This window comes from Dreissena polymorpha, chromosome 4, assembly GCF_020536995.1.
Source record: "Dreissena polymorpha isolate Duluth1 chromosome 4, UMN_Dpol_1.0, whole genome shotgun sequence".
NCBI lineage: Eukaryota > Metazoa > Mollusca > Bivalvia > Myida > Dreissenidae > Dreissena > Dreissena polymorpha.
Window position 1 is genome coordinate 30,291,083 of NC_068358.1, and position 25,535 is coordinate 30,316,617.

At 35.8% G+C, this 25,535-nt stretch overlaps 2 protein-coding genes across 6 annotated transcripts in view; both read right to left on the reverse strand.

Moving 5' to 3' along the window:
• Positions 1 to 25,535, reverse strand: part of LOC127880267 (uncharacterized) — a 536,299-nt gene that overhangs the window by 478,700 nt on the left and 32,064 nt on the right. For all 4 annotated transcript variants that reach the window (XR_008049491.1, XR_008049490.1, XM_052427603.1 and 1 more), the window contains exon 3: positions 8,543 to 8,699. Coding sequence is in view for 2 of the 4 variants with exons in the window: in XM_052427603.1 (XP_052283563.1) it covers positions 8,543 to 8,699 (157 nt within the window). In the remaining 2 variants the exon portion in view is untranslated. The remainder of the gene's footprint in view (positions 1 to 8,542; positions 8,700 to 25,535) is intronic.
• LOC127880260 (uncharacterized) overlaps positions 1 to 25,535 on the reverse strand; it is a 132,188-nt gene that overhangs the window by 3,569 nt on the left and 103,084 nt on the right. The window lies entirely within an intron of this gene.

Below are 25,535 nucleotides of genomic sequence, written 5' to 3' on the forward strand. Positions count from 1 at the left end.
TATATAAAGAAGGAATGCAGTGTTTATATGATAATCGTTAACTAAAAATGGCGCGGCAAAGGCCGACGCGTATCCCAACGCAGCATGTTTGACCCAGGGGGCACCCCAGGGCTGGTAATGGGGCCATGCATAGTTGAGATTGACCGTATTGTCATAAGAGATGTTCAGTATCAATTGAAAGTAAATCTGTGTAGAAATGAAGACATGGTTCAAACAGAAATCTCATAACTAAAATTCCGCACTTTTCAAGGCCAAAATTTCATTTTCAAGGCCGAGAACCGTATGTTAGTTTCCTTAAAAAAAATGCATTTTCAAGCCAGATTAACACAGTAAATATCATTTATTTGCTCAAACACATTAAACTTATTCCACAATGACTCATACATGTTATTTCTAGTAATTACATACAAATACATGTTACATGTACATGTATCCATCTTTAACTCAATAAGTCTCACATATGTATTTACTTTATACAGCTAGCCCCAAAACGGCCACATATGCTGTCTTGCAGTCTCCGCAATTTTTTTTTTATGCTATGGTACTGTCATGGAACATAACCTGAAATACATGTAACTTTGTAATGTTTTTATTGGAACTGAAGGATTGATGTGTACAAACAGTATGCAATACCCACAATACTTCGGCTTTCAACATATCATTTTTTTGTAACAAATTTGTCTATTGATGTCAGCGAATTTGATACTGCTGCTGATGGTTGGGAAGGTCCTGGAATTTGAATATCTTCTATCTGGACACTCTCTGTGGCTGTGCCTACCTGGTTCCACACAGATGGGCTGTTGGTGTTCATGTCTGTTTTAGATTTAACAGTTTTAACAATGGTACCTTATGTTTCACAAAAAAACACATTACAGGAACCCTGTTTGCTTCTGAATTTCATGTTTTCTTTGTGGGTTTCCCCTTTCTCGTGCTTTTTCAAAGCACTTTCCCCCATCCCCCCCGACATCAAATGTCTTCATACAGACCCGACAATGTGCTATTTGAATGCCATTTGTTTTCTGTACCCAGGAATATTCAGTAAACCACCCTGGCTTGAAACGACACTCCCCTATCGCTGCGTTTTCACTCGCGAAAATTGATCACAATGGAGAACCTCTGACGTTGTACACATAATCTGTGACATGTACACATAACGTTTCGTACTCAATGGTGTACGAAACTTATATTTTGTACTCAACTTTTTGTGGGAAGGAATTTATGATAAATTTTCGAAAAATTTCCCGTAAGAACCATTTAAGTTTATAATTAAAGCAATGATAAAAGTAAGATTGAGCAGAAATAAACATTTTCAAGGCTTTTTTTACATGAAATAAGCACTTTTCAAGCACTTTTTCAAGGCCAACCTTTGTTCAAGGGCTTTTCAAGCCTAGGACTCGTTTTCAAGCACTTTTCAAGCCCTGTGCGCACCCTGTCAGAAGAAGTTAATGTAAAACAAGGGCTGTTTGTAAAACACGCATGCCCCCCTATATGGGCTATAAGTTGTAGTAGCAGCCATTGTGTGAATATGTTTTTTGTCACTGTGAACAACGGTGGTGGTGGTGGTGGTGGTGGTGGTGGTGGCGGCGGTGGTGGTGGTAACGCTAACGTAGCATTACAATAACAATACTTAAGAATGATCAAATGGGAAAAGGTAACCTAGCACTGGCAGTAAATATGGGGCTCATTTACAGGTCAGATTTGGAATCTCTGCAGTAAAATGAGATTTTAAATGAATTTAAGGAAGGCAAATGCTGTAACAAAAAGAACATGCATTACGGTAGTTGTTTCCCTTGTTTGAACCATGCTAAATCCTTAAAATGCCTATTTCCAGTAACTGTGACCTTCACCTGTGACCTTGACCTTTGACCTAGTGACCTCAAAATCAATAGGGGTCATCTGCGAGTCATGATCAATGTACCTATAAAGTTTCATGATCCTAGGCCCAAGCGTAACGCTAACGTAACATTACAATAACAATACTTAAGAATGATCAAATGGGAAAAGGTAACCTAGCACTGGCAGTAAATATGGGGCTCATTTACTCCCTCTTCTTCAAAGGGGGGCATAATAACATCAAACATGAGATGTGTTTGTCAGAAACACAATGCCCCCTCTTGCACCGCTTTGATTTGTTTAAAAAATTTTATCATTGAGCAGATTCATTACTTACCTCCCTTTAAAGCTTATTGCTTCCCTTGGATTTGTTTTTCTAACCTTTGACCTTGAAGGATGACCTTGACCTTTCACCATTCAAAATGTGCAGCTCCATGAGACAGCGCGCTTGACTATTCCAGTGCTTGACAGTATAACGTAAGCCATCATGGGGAAATTGTTCATATTCAATAATTTATTAGACGATCTTTCAAAAATAAAAAAGGAAAAAAACATTTAATTTTTTTTTGGGGGGGGGGGGGGGAAGGTGGGGGTGAGAGGGAGGTATAATGTGGGGTGTGGTAATTAATTAGATGATGTTTAAAAAAAAATTGGGGGGGGGGGGTGGGAGGGGGGGAAAGAGATTCTGGGTATGGGCGTGGGGTATTGTTTGGGTGGAATCCATTGTGATATTCAGGTAAGTGTTGTTTTTTCAAAGTAATAATAAAATGTGATCATAAATAAAGAAGTTATGGCAATTTAAGCAAAGTGTTCAATTATCTAAGTTTAAAGGGGCCATAATTATGTCAAAATGCTTGATACAATGGTCTGCTCTTGTTTATAGGTTGGGGTCATGTTGGTTAAAAGGTTAAAAAGTAAGCAACATATAAAAGCAATATGTCAAGGGTTATAGGAAATATTTGGGGTAGTACGCAAACTTTAACATAGATTTATCAATAATATGCATATTCTAAGTATAAAAGGGGCAATAATTCTGTCAAAATGCTTGATACAGTTGTCTGCTCTTGTTTATAGGTTGGGGTCATGATGGTTAACAAGTATGCAAAATATGAAAGCAATATATCAAGGGATATTGAAAATAGTTGGGGTAGTACGCAAACGTTAACATTTGCTGCAAATTCTAAGTGGAAAAGGGGCCATAAGTATGACAAAATGCTTGATGGAGTTGTCTGCTCTTGTTTATAGGTTGGGGTCATGTTGGTAAACAAGTATGCAAAATATGAAAGCAATATGTCAAGGGACATTGAAAATAGTTGGGGCAGTACACAAACTTTACCATTTGCTGCATATTCTAAGTGGAAAAGGGGCCATAATTATGACAAAATGCTTGATAGAGTTGTCTGCTATTGTTTATAGGTTGGGGTCATGTTGGTTAACAAGTATGCAAAATATGAAAGCAATATGTCAAGGGACAAAGAAAATATTTGGGGTAGTACAAAAACTTTAACATTTGCACGCTAACGCAGACGCTAACGCAGACGCTCACGCCGGGGTGAGTAGGATAGCTCCACTATATATATTTAATATATAATAGTCGAGCTAAAAAGTATAACTTTACAAGAACATACTGAACAAATATTCAATGAAAACAAATGAATACAATAAAGTTTGTAAAATGACATGTTATCACTCAATTTCAAGGCACAAATTAAACCGTTTAAAATGATATGCCCATCACTGTGAAATGGTCGAATGGTTGGAGATGAAGCCTTTTAAAATTAAATTTAAAAACAAAGGTCTTAAAACAAATTTAACTTTCCAAGGGACAACAAATGCGTCAAAATACGTATCAAAGAGGTAAAGGGTTAAAAATATAAGAGGTTTGTGTTTTTATGCAATTTGTCACGAGTTGAAATACACTACGCGGCCTGCAATTTTTGCCTGTATCACCACAACGCGGTGGTCATTATTTATTTTGGGTGAAAAATCACCGCAATCTCGCGGGTTTCATCACGCTAGGTCAAGCATGATAACCGCGAATGCGATAAATATAATCTTCACGGTGATTCACCGCGATTCACCGCGTTCCCGGTCAACGTGGTGAAGAACGATTTTCCTACGTAACATGTACATATATAATCTTCACAGAGATTATAGCAATAGCACGTTGGCCCAAACGCGGTGATCGGTGATTTAGGCAAAAATCGGGCCGCGTAGTGTATCTTTGTGAGTTGGTGATGCCATAAGGTCAACTGATCCAACAAACATAATGATATTTCTCAATTTTGACCCGAAGAAATGTCTTTTGAAAGAAAACATTGACCCTTGATTCAGTATGTACAATAGTTGTGATACAAAATTTATGATTGACTAAATTTGCTTGGACATAATAATTCATAAATTGATTGCCACTTAAGACATAATAATTTATAACAACTGTCACAGGAAAAATTCTTAAAATATTACATTTTCTTGTAAGTGTATTTTGATTTTTCTTTCTTTTATAAAATATAACAAGAATTTTTTGGAATAACTATCAGTCATTTGAGTGAATGTTTATATACCAACGATTGATAACTTTCATTGAATTCTAAAGTACAAAGTTGTAGAAGACCATGTTAAAAAGGCATTGAGCTGGTTACAGCTTTTCCACATCAGTGACATAATGGCCCAGACTTTAAGTGCAAATAGGCAAATAGTGCTGTCATTTTGAAGTGACCCATCTTAAACAAAATTCCAAAATTCCAGATCAAATCAAGCATTATCAATTAATACAGTTATAACAGAATTATGATGTTTACTATTGCATTAATGATTTGATGTTAGTGAAAAACATATCAGCGTTGATGGGTGAGACCTGAGCCAACCACACCAGCATTGCTGAGTTCACAAGACTGCCTCACACTGCACTGTCCTTCTATCATTTACATCGTAAGTTGCCCAAGCACACATTCCTGCGTGCTGTGAACACAATTTGCAAAAGCCTTTCAGTACGAACTGCATAACTAAGGCTTATTGGGTCATAGTCGACCTGAAATGGCTTGAAGTCACCCGGGGATGACTAGAAGCCAATTCTAGTCACCCTAGAGTGACTTCAAGCTGATTCATGTCACCCTGGGGTGACTTCAAGCCGCCCGGGTGACTAGAATCGGCTTGAAGTCACCCCAGGGTGACATGATTCGGCTTCTAGTCACCCCCGTGTGACTTCAAGCCATTTCAGGTCGACATTGACTCGATGAGTATAGCGCATTGGGTCATTGTCGACATGAAATAGCTTGAAGTCACCAGGGGGTAACAAGAAGCCAATTCTTGTCACCTCAGGGTGACTTCAAGCCGATTCATGTCACCCTAGGGTGACTTCAAGCCGACCGGGTGACTAGAATCGGCTTGACCTCACCCCAGGGTGAAAAGAATCGGCTTCTAGTCACCCCAGGGTGATTTCAAGCAATTTCAGGTCGACAATGACCAAATGAGCATAACTAAGTTTGCATAATTTGACGTTGTGATTACCTCTTCTTGGAATGTCATATTAGCATTATTTTAAAGCTATGTTTCATAGCATACTAAGTATCTATTAAAATTGCTGAGAGAGAAAAATAAGTAAATTTGCTGTGCCACGACTGAAAAGAGGACTTATTTTGTAAAGTTGGGTTTTTCACCATTTTCAAAAGTAATTCCTGTTATATGATGGCAGTCAGTTAATAAACTCACTATTTTCTTTGATTATCTGGATTATCTGGTTAACACATACTAATGCAAGTCAATGACAACAGCCCAACTTGAATCAGAGGTAGGGGGTAAATGGTTGCACAATGATTTCATGACCAATCCCCATACAAGTTTTGTGGTGAGACCAGGGATCAACCCTGACATCCTGGGATTTAAAGTACACTGCAACGCCGATATATCGCGGTTGGTGGGGTCCAAAGATCGCGATCGCGATATATCTGGTGCGCGATATAACTCGAGAAATGTCTAACTTAATTGTATTGCGGTTGATTAGTCATATTTCCCAAATGTTTTCATTTTATATACAGCGCTGCTACATTTTTGTGTATTAATAATTGCAAAACAATTCTACTATAAAAATTTTCATAACTACATATGTATCTGTATTTATCATAAAAAATCAAAATGTATTTTTTTTTTTTTTTCATGTATGATCGCTCGCGAATCAGCTAAGAAGAATTTTTGCCATAAAAAAAACGTACAAAAAATAATGATTTTATCCTTATAAATAGTCCTAATAAAGGAACTGAAACAGCGTAACGGTAACGATACAGCGTGTTTGAATTGTATTTTATTAAGAGGAAATGTCAATGCCACATAATTCACCAGATACCGCGGTACTTTAGTTGAAATTTACAACAAAACTTTGAATGGAAATTAAATTCTCTCAATGTTGTACCTGCTACGAAATGTTTATTTACAAATAAATATACTTACGCCGATTTTCGCGCGCTTTTTATCAGGACAAAGAAATTCATGACAAGTACCGAAATTTAACGATTTATATACCAGTAAACTGCCATTATTACCTTAGCATTGACACTAATTGGTTATTTCTTAAGTGTTAAAAACAAACCCAGCCGTGTGTTTACAACACTGTAACTTATCGACTGTTTCTCACACATCACTGCTTGCCATAGTAAGTCGCGAAAAATAGGGTGTTAATACTAGCTAGAACCGTTTTTTTGCCAAAGTTAGCGAAATCTCAGATTAAAACATGTCATTTAGTGATCATGCTCGTCGGATTTTTGGGAGCCATAGCCAAAGCGCGATATATTGGACAGCGCGATATACCGGTCCGCGATATATAAGCGTTGCAGTGTACAACCCTCTAACAGTTTAACAAGACGGCCCTTGACTGAACAGGACCATCCTCAGACTTTTGATTTACCTAGAGGCTAACATTATTTTTCAAGACATTTATACTCCTGCTAATAGCATTGTAAACAAATTATTTTTGAGAAATTGTATTCAAGTATTGTTTTTTTAAACATTTAACATTTTTATATAATCATTCATATCATAAGGATCCTATGCTGATGTACAAATCTTTGTACAAATAGGAGTTTAGGCGCAAGCTGTAATAACTTTAAACCGGAACTAGTTGTGTTTTTTTATATTCTCTTTCCTGCTCGTGTTTCTAAAACGCTTATCCTTGAATAAAATGTAAATATATCATATATGCACCAGACAGACTTACAGAAATGTTACACCTTCTATATAATAAAATTAAAAACTGACAAATTGTTATACAATTGTATCAGACATAAAAATGACATAAAAACAATTTAAGTCTATACAACAGAATGTCATTTAGACCACAGAATGTAACTGCCTGCATAATTTGTGTAAGTACAAAAGAACCCAATAACCCAGTTGCATAATAAAGCTCAGTTTCTGATCCTTGAAAAGAATTCCACCAATAAAATAGCCTTGACTTGTACCTCATGACCATACATAGCTTATTTAGGTATCAGATGGGTGTCTCTTTTATAGCAGTAAGTTGATCTTGAGCAATAAAGCTATATAATTATGGCTAATACGGGAAGTTGAACATGACTAATAAAACTATTATATGAAGGCTGATGCAGGATGCTGTAAGACATCTCAATGGCTTTTTCTTCTTCGCACTCTAATAAGCAATGACGTCAATTAAGCATTGATAATAAAGAGCCTGTTCACTGTCATACCGGTATTCTTCAATGGAAGTCCCTCTAGAGTTTCAATCAAATCTTTACCTGCCATCTGTAATATGATTTTATCACCGCTTTTTGTATTATTTTTTTTGTGACAGCAAACTTTTTCAAAATTATTAATATATCTACATAAGTTGGTAAAACCTTAAACTTGCACCTATATGTGCTTGAAACTAATGACACATAATACATTAAAATTATGGTGCCACCACATTCAGCACAAAATTACAACCGATACCAGAATGTCAGGTGGAAATGGGGCCCATGTATACAGGGTCTAGTGAAAATGTCCCACTCTTTTGAGCTTTAAGGGTTTGTAATGAAATACCCATAAAATGACAGCATTATAAACTGTAGAAAGAATTTGAATGGTTACATTAGTGCAATAAATTTGTGCAATAAATTTAAAATTATATGTCACAGGTTTGACTTATATCACTTAGTAACACTTAGGCAGACATTGCAGCCATGCCTATTGCTAAGTTAAAGATCACATGCCTTAGATATACCTAGATAAATAGATCAACACAGAAAAAAATTGTATTCTGACTCATAAACTTAATTGTGGTAGAAGTTTGATTCAAGTCATGGGAAATTGAAGAAGTTCACTCCACACCCTTATAACATTCTAAATGACAGGCATTGCCCATGGTCAAGTTTCAGGGCATGAAATAAGAGAATCACTGCTCATAGAAATTGGGTCTTGCACATCTGCAATTTATATAGATAAAAATTTCAAAGCTAATTTTAAACCCTTGAAAAATTAGGTATTGAACAATAAATACTGACTGGCCGACAGAAAGATCGAACAACTGACCAAGAGACTAACTGACAGAGTGACTCCAATACTAGCCCTCATAAACTTTGATTAATAAGCAGTTTTTTCTAAACAGTAATGCATACACATGCAAATTGCTTTTGCAAAACTTACATATGAAATAGGGGACAAGTATATTTATGAGAAAGGGGAATGGGACTAGTTAATTAGCCCTGCATCTACCCACCTCAGCATCGATCGTCTTCACAACTGGGACCAAGTACGCGAGCAGCTTGCCCCCTAGCACTGTTTGGAGTTCCACGCCTGTGGGAATATCTGTCTCTGTGCACGCAGGACGCACCGTTCTGCACTCAAGGATTCCCGCCTTGTTATAGTTCACTAATCTGCAAAAGCGAGAATTATTTAGTTTTCTTGTTTGTTTTTTTTGGTTTAATCAGGGGTTTTTTTTAGAAAAAGGGGAAGACGCTGGACGCTGGGTTAACGGGGAAAATCGAGCGCGAAAGAGACATATTTGGGGAAAAAATAAAAACTGTTCATTTCAATGTCTATAACTCACCTACAGACTTCAGGTTTTTTTTAGAAAAAGAGGCATGTCTCTGACCTTTTTGTTCTTAAACACATGAACAAGTATGATATTAAAGTCAAAGTCCTAAAAAAGTTGCAGGTGTAGATCTAATAATGGGAAATGTTTTCAACTGGGGCCGGGAACGATGTCAATACTATGATCTCAATTTCATGATGAATGGGTTGACGATCTAGATCTGCTACAGTATTGGCAGGGAAAGGTGCGGCAGCTGCCGATTGTCTTCTTTTACTTTCACAATAATCCGACAGTATTAATCGATGTTGATTACATGTACCTCCGAATCCTGCTGGGTTTCAACGGTTTTTGATGATTCATTCTTAAAAAATGCGTCAACGCAATTAATTTTTTCCGAGTCCGAACGTTTTATTTTGTTTGTGTATGAACACCAATTGTGAGACTTTTTTTCTGTTTTAACGTTTTTATCTTGGCTTTCACATAACCCGGATGAAAACTCGACTGGTTTCCGGTAATTAATTGACGAACACCCTTCTTGCGCAAGACCGGAATCCAGTAAAATAGTCACATGATTAATACGATTAGTTGCCCGGTTTCCATGACGTAATTTAAGAGCTATATATAGAATCACTGGGATTCCCAGATTTGAGTGTTCGTCGGAAGAGAGAGAGAGAGAGCGAGATCGTTGTACATGGTACAAATTGGATAAGTGTCAACTTCCCAAAAGAAAAAAAAACATTTCCTTGAGGGTAAAATATTATATTTTGGTGAAAAAAAATATATTTTTGGAGGGGAAATTGTATTTTTAGGGGAAAAATTCTGGTAGGGGAAGACGCCGAATATCGGCGTCACTTTCTTAGTAAAAAAAAACCCTGTTAATGGAAGTCTTTTCTAAATGAAATTTAGTTTAGGCAGAAAGTATTGTCCCTGACCAGCATGTGCAAACTGCACAGGCTAATATGGGAAGAAACTTTAAGCACATGCATGAAGCCCAAGTGCCCAGAATGCGATCCTGTTAAACTTTAAAGCCAGCCGAGTTGATGTTGGTATATTTTCCCATTTTTGTTGTGTCGCAAAAAAAGTGAGTACGAGTCAAAATGTGATGGTATTTATGTCAGATGTGCAAAAAATTTGGTCAAAATCGGTTAACAAAATTAATGCCCCAAATCAGAACAAAGATAGGGCTTTTCAATTTCTGTCCATGGACAGAAATGATCTAAATTTAAACATGCGCGGGTCACGTGAAACCACGTGATTAGCTCGAGGCATGGACTCGCCTGAATAATGAAAATAAATGCACAGACTTGGAGCACAGGTGTTGGGCGTGTGGCCAAGTCACTTAAACACTATCAATAGAACAACATTTGTCAGCTTGTATAACAACTCGTATTTGTTTCTTGTACTAATGTGGATTATGCTCCATAGCTGGAATATTTCGATAGTTTAACTCTTGTAAAAATTGGCACTGAACGTTCGGTCAGACGAAAGCCGACCTGGCATTTGTACGAGTTCGAGAAGTGTTTTTTGTAGTTTATGTTGGCAAGTAGCCGTTAGTGGTCAATTTTTGACACGAGGCAACCTTTCCCAACAATACGGTAAATAGTTAACGAAAATCGACCGCCATTTAGGCACTTAAAGCGAGATTATACCATTTTGTATATGTCTTAAATTGTAATATATTTATTAAATATGTAACAATAACACAAAATAGGCAAGAAAAATTATACATTGAAGACGAATTTCATAAAATGCAGCAAAGACAAATTAGCGCCCCGAGCCGATTGTTACGAAGATATTTCTAACATATTTTCCTACAATAACCAAAGTGTTCGTCTTTTTAGTTAGTGTTTGTGTGTTGTATAAATAGATTTTGTTGCAGGAATTTAAAATGAACCGTTAAACTAAATTTAGATTCACATCGTACATGCATGATATACATGCTGGCGAATTCGACTGTACAGACATTTCGATTTCAGAATTAAATATCCGGCTTATTTCGCATTTTTCGACGCATGTACTTTTTCAAATTGTAATTTATGTTGAAATATATATGTTTAATAAGTTTTTTTTACACATTTTATATTAATTAATTAACATTTGACAAAATCGTATAATCTCGCTTTAATGGCTTAAACATGTTGATGTAGGTGATTTTCCTGTGTCAAGATACCTTTATATATATAATATTTAAGAACTTCATTTTTGTCAAAATGATGAAAAATGTTGTTTTATGACATATTGATAGTGTTTCAGTGACTAGGCCATTCGCCCAACACCTGTGATTTAGTAGTTCTTGTTTGTTTTGAAAAGCGCGTAAGTGGAAATCATGTGAAGTTGGCGCTCACATGACCCAAAGCGTGTATACGTCACAGGTCAATAATAGTCTTGAGGATTCCGTTATGTACATGATTAGGTTTCGTATTTTTGATGCTTTTGGCATTTTTTGCACAATTTTGCAAAAAGCAGTATGAAAGAGTTAAGCTTTAGAATGTATCTGAAGAATACTGATTAATTCTGGTCAGTTGAGACAACCAAATTGTTGTGAGAAATATCAACTCGGCCGGCTTTAAGACCCTAATGAACAAAGCATTCTTGTGCATCAAAATACTTTCTCTTAAACTATTTTAATATATAAAATTTGCGAAAAAAACAACAGGCTCTCATAATACCAAAGATCGTGGCAAATAAAATATTAATATTCAAATAAATTGCTAAAATTGTTTGTTTCACAATTACAGAAATAACAGTAATTGACTAATTAAGGTTGAATATTAAATTGTAATCATATAAAACAAATCGCAGACCTGAAAATTGTCAAATAAAAAACAACCACACAAAAGCGGAAAGAACATTTGGACGTACAAATGACAATGAATGAAAATGAAAAAAAAAAAAAAAAAAATATCTGTTGTTGTTTTTTATACCATATGATGTCTGCTTTTCTATTTGCGACACGTAACCCTGCTTAAAGTCTACTATAATGATTTAATTAATAGTACATACATGTATTAAATATGCTATTGCAAATATTTCAATGTGAAGTATGTTACAAACAGATACTGTATTTTGTCATGTATGGCGCGCAGTTTTTTACCTCCAAATGTCAAATTAACAAGCAAATTTGTTGAATTGATATCCGCCGCCAATATGCTTTTGGACACTCATACCGTGCATCATCCTATTATCCATATATATACTCATATCAAGTTTCAATGAAATCTTCCAAAGCACTTCCAAGATATGGCTCCGGACGGACGAACAACGCCAAAACAAAATCCCTCCGCCTAAGGCGAGGCATAAAAAGATTGCGCGTGTAAAATAAATTGCGAAAAATTCATTTCGTAATGGAAAATATTTATAATAGCCGCTATTTTTTTTATTCCAGAAAACTATACCCTATATTCTTACAGACTGAAACAACAAAAGTCGGTAACAGCAGAAAATTAATTGTGAACGGGGGAGCAACAATTGTTTACAAAAATTAAAATGTTTGAATAAAATATGCAAACATTTCTTTGTCTGTCTTTGTATTTGTGCACAGTTTTACGTCAATACTGAGATATCTCATAACAGTAGCCCTGTCTCCCAATTGGACTACAAAGTTTTCCTACAGCATTCAAATTTAAAGCCCATGCTTTCCCCGAGAAGAATGACATGATGTACATGAATTCTTATTTTTCCAATGCTTTACACGAAATGCATGTGGACTGTTAATCAGTTTCTAGAAAATAACAAAATTGTCAGAAAAATATAGTGCTAGCAACCCATGCTCCTTATCATATTGACACTTCCTCTTTTGAATGCATAATTAGGCTTTTCAATGACCTGAATTAAATGATGGCGAAATATAAAAATGGCGGCCTTTAATGTCCGATTTTCAGGTTTTTTGGTAATGAAATCTTTTTTCTCTCCATTTTTGCCTTAAAAAATAAAATGCGCTTTATACATTGGTGCGTGTTATAATACATGGTAAAATTAGGTAAATGTATGATTATAGTCTTCGATATGCAGAAATGCAAAATGTGAATATTATATTGACAGTTGCTTGTCAACATGTGGTTATGCCTTGTCTAAGCCTTAATGAATAAAATCTATAATTAAAAAATAAATTGTCAAAATTGTGCAAAAGCGCTCCCTCATATTTTTTTTCTGAGGTAATTAAGCAACAAAATAAGTATCTATATTTAGAGAGTTCACACTGAAAGCTGTCATGAGTGACATACCACATCATACATTAAAGGTAATTAATGTGAAGTCCAGATCATCATGATTAAAGCAAACAGAATTTGAGAGTGTTTTATGAATTCCTTCCATTGCCCTTAAGGTATTTTTGATACTATTTTAGTAAGAATAGTTAATTATGCATTTAATGGTATTGGTTTAAGTATAACAATTATTGAAATTAAATTTCATGAATGTAAAAACATGATGTAATTACTACAAAAAAAGTACAAATTGTTAAACAGCAATACATAGAAACATCAGGTATTTTATTAGGAAGCTAAACTTTTACATGTCGCACATTTGTCATTAAAATTACAGCCACTGATGTTTAAATCTGTCAACTTACAACACATTAATTGCTTATTTTATAACAAAACACTTCAACATTTTGTTGACTGCAACTCTTTTTGATTTTTCATTTGTTTGTCTCTAGACCTATCAACACATTGTATATTGTTTTCATAATACCAAATTGTATATTGTCTCATTAACATCAGTTGCCAAAATCGAAAACACATGAGCTGCACATTTCCTTATGCAATGAATCATGAGTTGTCTAGGTCACATTAATGTTTCCTGGTTGAATAATGCCTGGTTAAGCAGAAAACGGACAACACTCCTTTTGTTTATTGTACAAGATACCAAGCATTCAACTTTAGCAATAAATTATGACATGAAATCATTTATGTCTAAATTTTTATCAAAATAAAATCATTGGTAATTGCTTTTTTTTCTAATATTTTTTTACAAACTTTTATTATTGTAATCAGAATTTTTGATGAAAACAAAATTTGTTTTATTATAATGAGCATACAGTTTAGTCATACATCCCATGTAAGCCACAATTACAATTAAAATGATTTTACTTAGTGCACATACAATGTTGCATAACCTCCAAATGCTTACAAATAGCAGGGCTTTTTTCTTGATTTGGGGAAAAAATATTATCAAAACTGAGACAGTGGGAAAAAATTGCAAAAGTAAGCTTAAAATTTTGTAAAAATTGCATCATTTTAAAGAAATGTTCTATGGAGAAGTGGCTTTCTCTTTGAAGGCTTAACAAATTTAATGAAGGAAAAAAGTAATTTCATTCTTTTACCTATATAATCACATCAGGCCAAGTCATGAAATAATTCTGGATGGACTGATATTAAACATAATTATATACCTTAAAATGACTTGTCCACCTCAAAACCACATCAATGGGTTTGTGTTTAACTAGAGTATCTCTTGCACCAATGTGAAGTAGATACAATGGTTTTACACTTAGTATTCAAGTCAACTAAAGGTTGTGTGTGCAGCTAAACAATTGTTGCAAAAAGACTTTTGTTCAACCCAACAGCAACTAATTTACTTGGTATGCTACATGTATTGTTAAAGCTATTTAGTTTTATTACTTTGCTGTCTGGCTGCCAAGGTTTTGAGCTGTCACTAGAAAAAAAGCTTAAATCATTAAGGAAAGAGCACCTAGTCACTCTTATAATAGATATTTATTTTTGATAAGATAATAATATTACTGCCATCGTTTAAATGTAAATTTGACCAGAAAAAGATAAGAATTAAGTGTCTTGGAATTTAAATATTTAGAAAAAAAGTTGTGGCCCTTTGTTCCACTGTTACCATGACATAGCTTTGAAAATAAAAACTCTTTCAACAAGAAACCGTCGGAGACGGGTGATGCTCCCCAAAGTTTTTTTTGGCACAATATTGCACTATATATTCAGATAAAAGGAAACGTTTTGAGGGGCATAACAGTTACTTTAGACAAAATAATACAATGGATGGTTTAGCAACTTAAAAATTTCAAAGGGCCATAACACTCTAAATAAATCATCTAACCAGAACCCATAACTCTGTGAAAAATCATCCGACCATAACCAGCTGATAATATGCACATCTCCTGTTGGTGGTGAAGCTTCCCATAAAGTTTAATGGAATTCCAGTCATTAATTGCTGAGAAATAGCCTGAACAAAAATTGTACACGGACGGACAGACACACACACGGACAGACGAAGCGGCGACTATATGCTCCCCCCAAAAAATTTTGGGGAGCATAATAAATGTCATAGTCTATTTACAAACAAGCAAATTCGTTGAATTAATATCCCCCGCCAATAAGCTTCTGGACACAAAAGTGTTATGTTTGACACTCAAAAAAGCATTTTTTCAAGATACAAAGGGCCATAACTCCGTTATTAACAGAAGACCAGTGCCATTTGGCGTGCATCATCCTCTTATCCATTTATATAGTCATACCAAGTTTCAAAAATCCGCCAATGCACTTTCAAGATATGGCTCCGGACGGACAACACCAAAACAATATCCCTCCACCTTTGGGGGGGGAGGGGGGGATAATTAGTACTTAGAATTATGTTTTATATCACAATTATGTGTTTATCTATTGTTAGATAGTATGACAATTATGATTTTTTTCGGCATAGCTGTATACGCCAGCTTTTCACCTTACCTTACAATTGTAACTGTCCAATAAAATTCAAATAAAATTTCCCGCGGCTAGGTAAGAATGAATACACTTCATTTATCCCATAGGCTGATTTGAGCATACGACCAGAACATTGGAAACATGTCCGCATGTTTGAAACACTGTTTTACTGTGTGTTCAGCATGAAACAATTTTATCTCTCATGAAAAGGCTTAATAGATAGAACAGTTTTACACTCAATCTCGACATCAATACATTTTGTGCGTGCACCTTTTATTTTCAGAGGATTATCAGCGCGAGAACGTTTGTACTTAAAGGCTATGTTCTCATATTCCTGTCAACATGTTAACATGTTAAAGTATAAAGAGCAGTGGAATCGAGGCCTCACTTTAATGCATTGCATTTAAACCCGCGAGGTATCGGGTCAATTCGCGGCAAGTGTGTGTGAATGTCAGAGTTTATATACAGGTCATCGCTGCGTCTTCAGGACTACCTTATGTACTGACCGGAGTTTGCGGCCAGTAAAATAATCGTTATATAATAAAGACGCTATAGCGTGAACACGGTGAACTGGAATTTTACAGAAAGATGTTAATTGAAGATATCCAGCCAGGGCTCAGCGATGAAGGCGACATGGGCGATTATTTCGCCCGGGCCCCAAAAACGTCTCCCTTAAATTACAGGAAAGAGAAATCGATTTTGCCTTCTTTTTTTTAACTAGCCTATTTTTTTTCTCACATTTTCCATCTCAAAATTCTCCGTTTCCACATGTCATAAATTCACCGAAGACGCTTGTTATTTATGAAATCACAGTAACTGATCGACGGCTGTAAAAGCTTATCAAGTTAACAAGCATACATGGACCTTCACTCCAAACAATAAAGGCTTAGATCAGAAGATGAAAGCGAGTGCCATTTTGCCGACAATTTTGATCATTGGCTGTTCTGAGACCGTAATTAGAACTCCGCCTTGAAGGCGGATTTAAGCGGTGCATTTACAAGGATAGTAACCAATGAGAACGCGTGCATTATATATACATATGCATTAATTTACCTAAGTGATGAAATGACGTCCTTAGGCATCGTTATGGGTATGTATTTACACACAAACAAAAGTTACATCCGCAACACATGACCTACCGAAAATATGAATACGATTTACTCTAGAATGTTCTACTGTTAACTTGTTTCATGTTTCAAAACTCTGAAACAATCATTTTTCAGTAAATCCAAAATTTATTTCGTCAGACATTAATTCATAACCATATAAACGGAAACTAACTCACCCGTTCACAGTGCTAATATCCATAATTTGATATATCCATACGTACAAGACTTCATATAATATCACACTTGGTGATATTATGTTAGTAAACACACACACATCAAATCTTATCAAAACGGAGTGATTAATGGAATCCAAACACCTGACCTAAGTAAACAACATTTACACATTGGCAATTCTAGCTAATATGTGCAAGTCGGTTCTTATTACACAAGACACGTGTTTCAGCAGCAAATGCGAGTTAACATTTCGGTATCGACGTAGTGCAAAAAAAACTTATTCTGAATGATTTTGGATAGGAACACTGTGTTATTTGTGGGTACATATATAAATCATTAATATTTTTTATTTAATTGTCATCGCTCAGAATCCTGCAATTGATTTAGGTTTAATACAAAAATCAATAGATCTACATCCTCGCTTTCAATGCGGATAACGTTACTTGTGTACATATTTCGCATAATCTGTGTGCACTTTTACATAAGCACGGTTTAATTGAAGCAAGAGTATTTTAACGTCGCGTAAACAATAAAATTCGGAAATGTGTTTCGATTACAAATTTTATTATGCATGAAATGCACAATATCCGCGAGGATTACACCAGCTTTTCATCATCATTCTGCGAAGTAACTTGCCACGAATTTTTTCGTGGAGAATTACACCGTAGGGACAGTTTAGTGTGGACCATTTATTAAAGCCAATTGTCTGTTACAGAAGGCACGGGTACAGCGGGTAATAGGGCTGCCAATTAAAATAACAGTAGTGAAATGAGGGTTCTAATTGGACGCAAGCTTGAAGTTGGCTGACATATTGTAGGTGTTAGTCGCACTTTGAACTGTGAACGACATACACAATTAGGTAAAAGTAACTTGAAACAAATGTCAATTATGTGGGTGTGATGATTGGCTGCTAGATGTTAAACAAATCAAAACAGGTAACCGAAATGAGTAGACAACAAAGTTTGTTACAGGTGCCGGAAAATAATGGTTGCTCGATCCTCAATCGAAAATAGAGTAATATATTATCAAATCAGTGCTTTCCACAGGCCATTTTACAGTCCCTCCCCCGGGCTCTTTAATCTCGAAATTAGTGTCCTCGGGGTGCTTGAAATTTTCCGATCAGTGTATTTTGATGACGATGACGAAATACCAATTGTCTTAATGATCGACATGTTGCTTTGTGACGTAGTTTCGGGAAAGGTGTGGGACCAATTAACCAGTTGGCAGTTATTGACATGTTGTTGTTACATCAATAAACGGCTCATAACAGGGGACAGGAAGCGAGTAAACTACTAATTTTTCAACTGTAAAAACAATACGCAACGTGTCAAGTGGAGAATGAAATAACTTGCTATATGTGCAGGTGCACAAATTCAATGTCCTAATTCTAAATTCTGTCTATTACTAAGGGTAAGAAGAGGTTTGTGAGCCCCATCATAAAGTTGCTAGATTTCGAACTGTTCACGTCGACGAATATCCATCCTATATTAATGTCGCTTACATCGTGGTTGAAGGGCAATCTGCCCAACTCTGTTGTCGGAAGTAAAAGAAAACTTGACGAAAATGACTCTGTTAATTCGTCGCTGAGGAAGTTAAAAAAAAACAAAAAACAGTCAGAAATTGTACAACTGCATGGTATGAGTTGGACAGTGAAGGATTATGGCACTGCTCTCTGTGTAGAAAAGCAAAGTTTGATAATGCATATGCGCATGGTCACAAGGTCCCGGCAAAGACAACAAACCATGAAAGACACGCAGCTTGTAAGTATTTAACAGTCTTAAATTATGTTGAAGATAAAAACTATTTGAACATTTAAACTAAATTTAAGTTTCTAGTATTTAATTAAGCATTACAAATTAAACAATATTTCATGTTCCATTCTCAGTTTATAAAAAGAAACCCAATAACATGTGTACTAAATACTTTATGGCAACAAACATGTGTTGTTATTGTATCAAAATGAAAAGAACAATATCTTAAATATAACAAGTAGTATGGTATTTTAGGAATTTGTGCTCCTTCGAAATTATAATAATTGTTATATTTTACTCACTATAGATTATATGCTGATATATGTAATGCATAAACATTAATTATAATTCACAATTGTGTCGTTGCTACTTACATAATATGTGGTTCGGATTCAAATTGTCTTATTTTGTGCTCCTCAAAATTATAATTACTGTTTACTTTATTGATTATAAAAACATTCATATACTAAAACGGTTCGCATAATAAGCTAGATAAACGTGATATAAAAACGAGTTTTGTTCAAATATCTGAAAAGTTCATCCATAGCTATTTTCAGAGAAGTAGATAACGTCACCTACGTCTCTGCTATTTTATAACATTCCTGAAAAATCTACTTACTATATTCATGTATTATGTATCATGTATTATGTATTATTAATTTGTTTAACCATAGAAATTGTAAAGTTTATGTGTAATAAAATTATGATCGTTCTGTTCTGATTATTTTACCGTTCACTATTTTCAGCTGGGAAACACATGGATGCCATTGCAAAATCCAGCATGACAACACACAAACCTCTTCAGAAGCTGATCGAAGCTAAGTTGAACAAGGAAGATGAGCTGGGAATCAAACTGCTCAAAGCAGCCTACCACATCGGTAAACGTGAACTTCCAAAAGACATTTTGTCTGAAAATGCCAGATCACCTACACCAGTAACTGCAGCGTTTCAGAGTTGCAAAGCGCCATCAGTGCAGTAAGACTTGAGGACAAAGTGAGTTCAATACTTAAGTCGGATGTGTTTTCTTTGGTGGTGGATGAGAGCACAGACAATGCGAACAAAAAAAGACCATTTATGTATGCTCAGTATCTTGGTGATGATGAACTTGACTATGCATTACTGTCAAATAAGCAAGTAAAAATGGGATCTTACAGTGCTGCAAACATTGTGCAGTTGGTCCTAGAGGATTTAAAGGAGAAAAACATCGACATAAGTAAAATGGTAGGTGTCAGCACTGATGGGGCAAGTGTCATGGTGGGTAGGATTGGGGGTGTAGTGACCCTTCTTCGTGAGCATGCGCCAGCCTTGGTTGGTGTCCACTGTGCCGCACATAGGACAGCGCTTGCCACATCTCAGGCAGCCAGGAACATTCCTGAAATGCATCACTATTCCAGAACAGTGTCAAGTATATTTAGATACTTCAGCAAGACAGCAACTCGGCATTGCGATTTAACAGACTTCAGGAAATCCAGTCTATCCTGAATCTGCCAGAGCTGAAGTTTGCTGAAGTACACTCTGTTCGATGGCTGAGCATGGAGGCAGCGGTCAAGGCAATCTACCGCTCATATCCAGCTCTTGTAATGTGCCTGGAACGTGATGCAACAAAGGATGCAGCAGCCAAGGGATTATTCCAAGAAGTTAAACAGTTCAGGTTTATAGCTCTGAGCCACCTCATGATGGACGTGCTGCCATTCATGGGTCGTCTGTCCAAGAATTTTCAAAAAGAAACTCTGGACTTTAGTAGTGTTCAGCCATAGGTGGAAAGCAGATGTAACAGTGTACGTGACCTGATAGAGGTGGAAGGAGTGTTCACCAGCAGATTAGGTACATTTGTTGAAGAAAAGGATGGAGTGATCATGTACATTAGGCCTCTCAAAGAGTCAGAGAGTGACAATGTGAAGTCAGGAATCAATGACAACTATGTGTTCGAGGGGTTTGAGGCAGAGGACAGTGATGTGGATGATGAGGTCGCCAGTGGCAGTTTCACCCTGGAGATTCGCTATTATGTACAGCAGAAGAATCTGTTGGATCACATGGCACCCACCTACATCAACGCCATCAACTTGAATCTGGAAGATTGATTTCAGGACACCAATGTAATAAGTGCAATGAATGTTCTTGTGCCTGAAAACATAATGAAATGACTCTGTGGCAAAGTTTGGAATGGAGGAATTTCTCCTGTTAGTTAAACAGTACAGACCGTATGTGGGAAGTGAAGATGAATGTGTGTTCGAGTACTGCCAGTACAAAAATCTTGTGCGATGTTCATTCAAATCGGAATCCTTGGTGAGTGTGGCTTCAATCTTTGCCAAAAAGTGTTTCAGTTTTACCGATGAGTAGTGTGAAGTGTGAGAGAGGCTTCTCCACACAGAACAGAATAATGAACAGATTGAAGACCTCCATGAACAACACCACAATGGATGACCTCATTAGGATTTCTGAGGATGGTCCTCCAAAGGCTTTGTTTGACTTTGAGAGGGCTCTGAAAAAGTGGAAAAAGGAAAGTCAGGAAGCTGTACAATATGTAATGAGCATGTACATAAAAATGTAAATATGGTGAACTATGATGTATTGTCACTGATAATATTAAAGAACTGTTGATTTTTATGATGCACATGGAAATGTGTTTTATTTCTATGTATGAATTGATTTTTGTAACTTAATATGAGCATGTAGATTAAAATGTAAATATGGTGAACCGTGATGTTTTTTCAATGATAATATTAAAGTACTGTTAATTTTAATGATGCACATGGAAATTTGTTTTATGTGTAGGCATTGATTTTTGTGACTTAATATGAAAGGATGTAATTACATTTGAAAATATGAGTTGTTTGTAATTGATGATGATGTGCTTGGTGTAATTAGGAGTATAAAACAAGTTAAGATTTGAATAAACGTCGAACATAAACCACTTCTCCTTTAAGTGGCCTCACTTCTCCCTAATTTCAGTGGAGGGAGAAGTCACGTCTCCCTCAATTTTGAACCTAGGCTGAGCCCTGTATCCAGTGATATAATTATAGTATGTCAATAATAGATTCTAAATGTGTTTTCAACAATACCATGATAAATATTATTTTTAATTAATTTAACAAGAATTATTCCACCATATTGACTAATGTATTAAGCATGAGCGCGACGATTCTCGATACTGTTAATAATCGAATCAAATAGCAATGTCCGACAAACCACTAAAACAGGTTTGTTTGAAGAACGCGCGTATAAATATTTAAAATATGTATGGATACTTCGCGTGTGGCCTGTTTACTCATGTTTTAATTTCACTTCCATTCTTCTTTTGGTTTTCTGTTTTGTATCTATAGGTTTATGAAAATAATGTAAAATAAGCCATGAAAAAAATGCTTAACATCCGGTACTGCGTGTTATGCAGCTAAGAACTGCACAGAAAAAGACATTCGCTATCCTTGATCTCATTCACTGAACTCTTTACCTTTCATAAACTACAACCACAATCAACGCCGTATATCTTTTTTAAAGATATTTCTTGTTATTACTATGCGGGCAATAATTTTTATTAAAACACATTTATGTGTGTTTTTTTATGAATAGGTCGCTAGATTTTACACAGTGTGGTTGACAGGTAACAAAAGTTAACAAGAGGGCCTGAAAGGCCCGAAGTCGCTCACCTGAGATTCAAAGGAACTGACCTGTTCTGTGCAGCCCAATATGTCATTAAAACAAAATGCTCTAACCAACTTTCATGACTAGTGAACACCCTGGCAGCCACCTTTTTCAACAGACCAGAACTATTTTCATACACATCCAAGATATCATTTAAACAAATACACTGACGAAGTTTCATGAAGATTCATAAGACCATATAAGGAAAAATGCCCCGTCCAATGGTGGCCATGTTTTTCAAGTAACTGGAACCATTTTCAAACTTGTCCAACATATCATTGGGACAAATCTTCTGACAAAGTTTCATGATGAACGTACAATAAATACGGCTCTTAGAGTGTTAACAAGGTTTAACTATAGCTATATAAGGAAAAATACCACGACCTCTTGGCTGCCATGTTTTTTACCCACCGGAACCATTTTCGAACTCATCCAAGATATCATTGGGACAAATCATCTTACCAAGTTTCATGATGATCAGAAAATAAATGTGGCCTCTAGAGTGTTAACAAGGTTTTACAAAAGCATGATATATAGCCATATTAGGAAAAATGCCCCGCCCCCTGGTAACCATGATTTTAAAGCAACCGAAACCATTTTCGAACTCATCCAAGATATCATTAGGACAAATCTTCTGACCAAGTTTCATAAAGATCTGAAAATAAATGTGGCCTCTAGAGTGTTAACAATGTTTTACTATAGCCATCAGGGATCATATTTTTTTCGGTTTTGTCGGTCCTAGACCGATTGGGGTCATGAAAGACCGATTGAAAATCCCAAACAGTCGGTCCGATTCTGTTTGCTATTAAAATTCCCATGTCATGAAATCGATTACACAGTGTACATGCTAACAAACCCTAGATCTCTAATGACATTCTTATCTCGATTAGGTGTGATAAACCAGGGACCTGGATAAAACATTCGCTGCAGTCTCTAAATTGGTCAGGACCGGTTTATTGCACATCAGACCAAGAATCAAAAACTTGTGAACAGCGGATTAAAGACGCATCCGAAAAGACGCGTCTGAATGCACGCGCTGTAACTAAACAAAATATGCCGATACATTTTCCACCAGCGTAATAATCCGGTAATATAATTATGAATGAAAGTCGCGGATCTGATCAACAGAACAGCCGAAAGTTATTTTTATGGGCGGAACTTCACATAAAATAGTACACAAGAAAAATAATATCCATTGAATAAATCTTTAGTAAAACCGTGTTAGAATCGAAATAATTCATGTACTTTATTCTTTGTTGTTGAATAACTCACGACCGGAAAATTAGATGCGTGGTTTCAAATGCTTCGCTCTCGTGATTAAATCCCAACGCATCTAAACTATTGGCCGTGGGTTATTTGACAACAAATTATTTATTAAATATTTGTTTGTTGTTGTCCGTAGCCAACCTATGCACAGACATTTGTTTGGTTCAGTGCATGTTTGAAAGCTATTATCGAGTCGACAACAATTTAAAACATCGGTATAGACTTACACAGATTAATTATATTGACATCGATGGAAAAAGTCTGATAAAACAGCACACGAAACAACAATGAAATACCAAATGATATAACCAGTTGAGAAAACTCGTTCCGTTTAAAAAAATGCCTAAGGGAATTTTACTTGTACATGTATTATACCACCATCATGAATGGCAAAATCAATGGTATATATTTTAACGTAATTTGTCATTATTTCGGATATACATTTTCGGATACTTTCCCCCATTTATATCCGGACCGATTAATGTTGCGGGAAAATATGATCCCTGATAGCCATAGAAGGAAAAATGCCCTGCCCCCTGGCAGCCATGTTTATCAACCAACGGGCATCATTTTTTTATCCTGTCCAAGATATTATTGGGATGAATCTTCTGACCAAGTTTCATGAAGATCGGACAATAAATGTGGACTCTAGAGTGTTAACAAGATTTTACTATAGCCATATATACAGTACACTCCACGCGTTTTCCCCAAAAAACGCGCTCCCTCCGCGGGTTTTTTTCTGCTAGCGAGTGTTCACGCGGCGTTGGAAGAGCGAGGTGAACTCGATAAAACACTCGGCGTTACGCCGCGTTCGCTAATTCCCGCGGCGTGTATTACTTTAGGCTAGTCGGTAAATGCAGACACTTTCCGTTCTAATCAGTGATCGCCGCGCAACGCAGCGTTAGCAGTGTGCTACTGGGCATGCCAAAAAATAAAAACATTGTTATATTAAATTGTTTAAATACTGTAGTACATGTATAAAAAAGATAATTGTATAGAAAATTAATACATATAAAAATTATGTTTTTTAATTCACAGGTACGTCCACAATATGAATTAGTCTAATATAATACATTTGACAAATTAATATTTAAATCAACACATATGACACAAGAATAAATGTTCCGTAAAATTTCCAAATGAGAATAATAATTAGTAATCCGAAACACACTACGATTTTTAATTGTTAACACGACGTTTACAAATGCTTCCAATATACAGTCCTCATGTATATTTCCCGACAAAAGCGCGCGAAAATTATGCTGCAATGTACAAGGTCAAGGTACAACGTATACTCCTGCAAAGCGTGCGTGTATTGATTTTTTTATACAAACTTTGTAGCGCAGAGAACATTGTTGATTTCGGTTAAAAGTTTCTTTGGTATTTATTAACGAAATTATATCTCGAATAAGTTGATATTTCCTCTAAAATAATTTCAAATCGAACACGCCGAATCTTTATCGATACGGTATTTTAGTAGAGTAATTTTTTTAACACTAATTGTACTGTAAACTGATTACAGAAGACATCTGGGCAGAACTGGATTTTAAGTGTTTGACGTTATGAAAACACGCAAAGCTTGTCTACTGACCTATTGTGTAGACTGCTGTCTGCGGTGTTTTGACAAAAGGGATTAACATGTGTGAATGTCACTCTGCCGATTTAGTCCATATTAACTGGTAAACATTGTTAAGAATGTCTACGCAACAAGAATACATGTACAACTGTGAATATTAAATGCAATTATCAACTCAATAGTTACCACCTTTTAGCAATCAATGGAATAACCTACAAACAAAGAGAAAATCAATGCATTAGCGAGCAGAGAATTGACTTTGTTCCGACAATTAAAACCATTCCTTATGTATTTGTTGAACGTGTTTACTTGAGTACGTTATGGCTTTAGACAGGAAGCGGCTTTTCTTTGATTACGTCAAACTGTCAATTCAGATTTGCAAGATTTTTAGGGTCCTTGGTCATTTGTATACATGATCAGTATAGAAAATCACCTGCTAACATGAAAACTTTGGATTAAATTATAAAAAAAAATGTTGCAAACTGTGTTTAT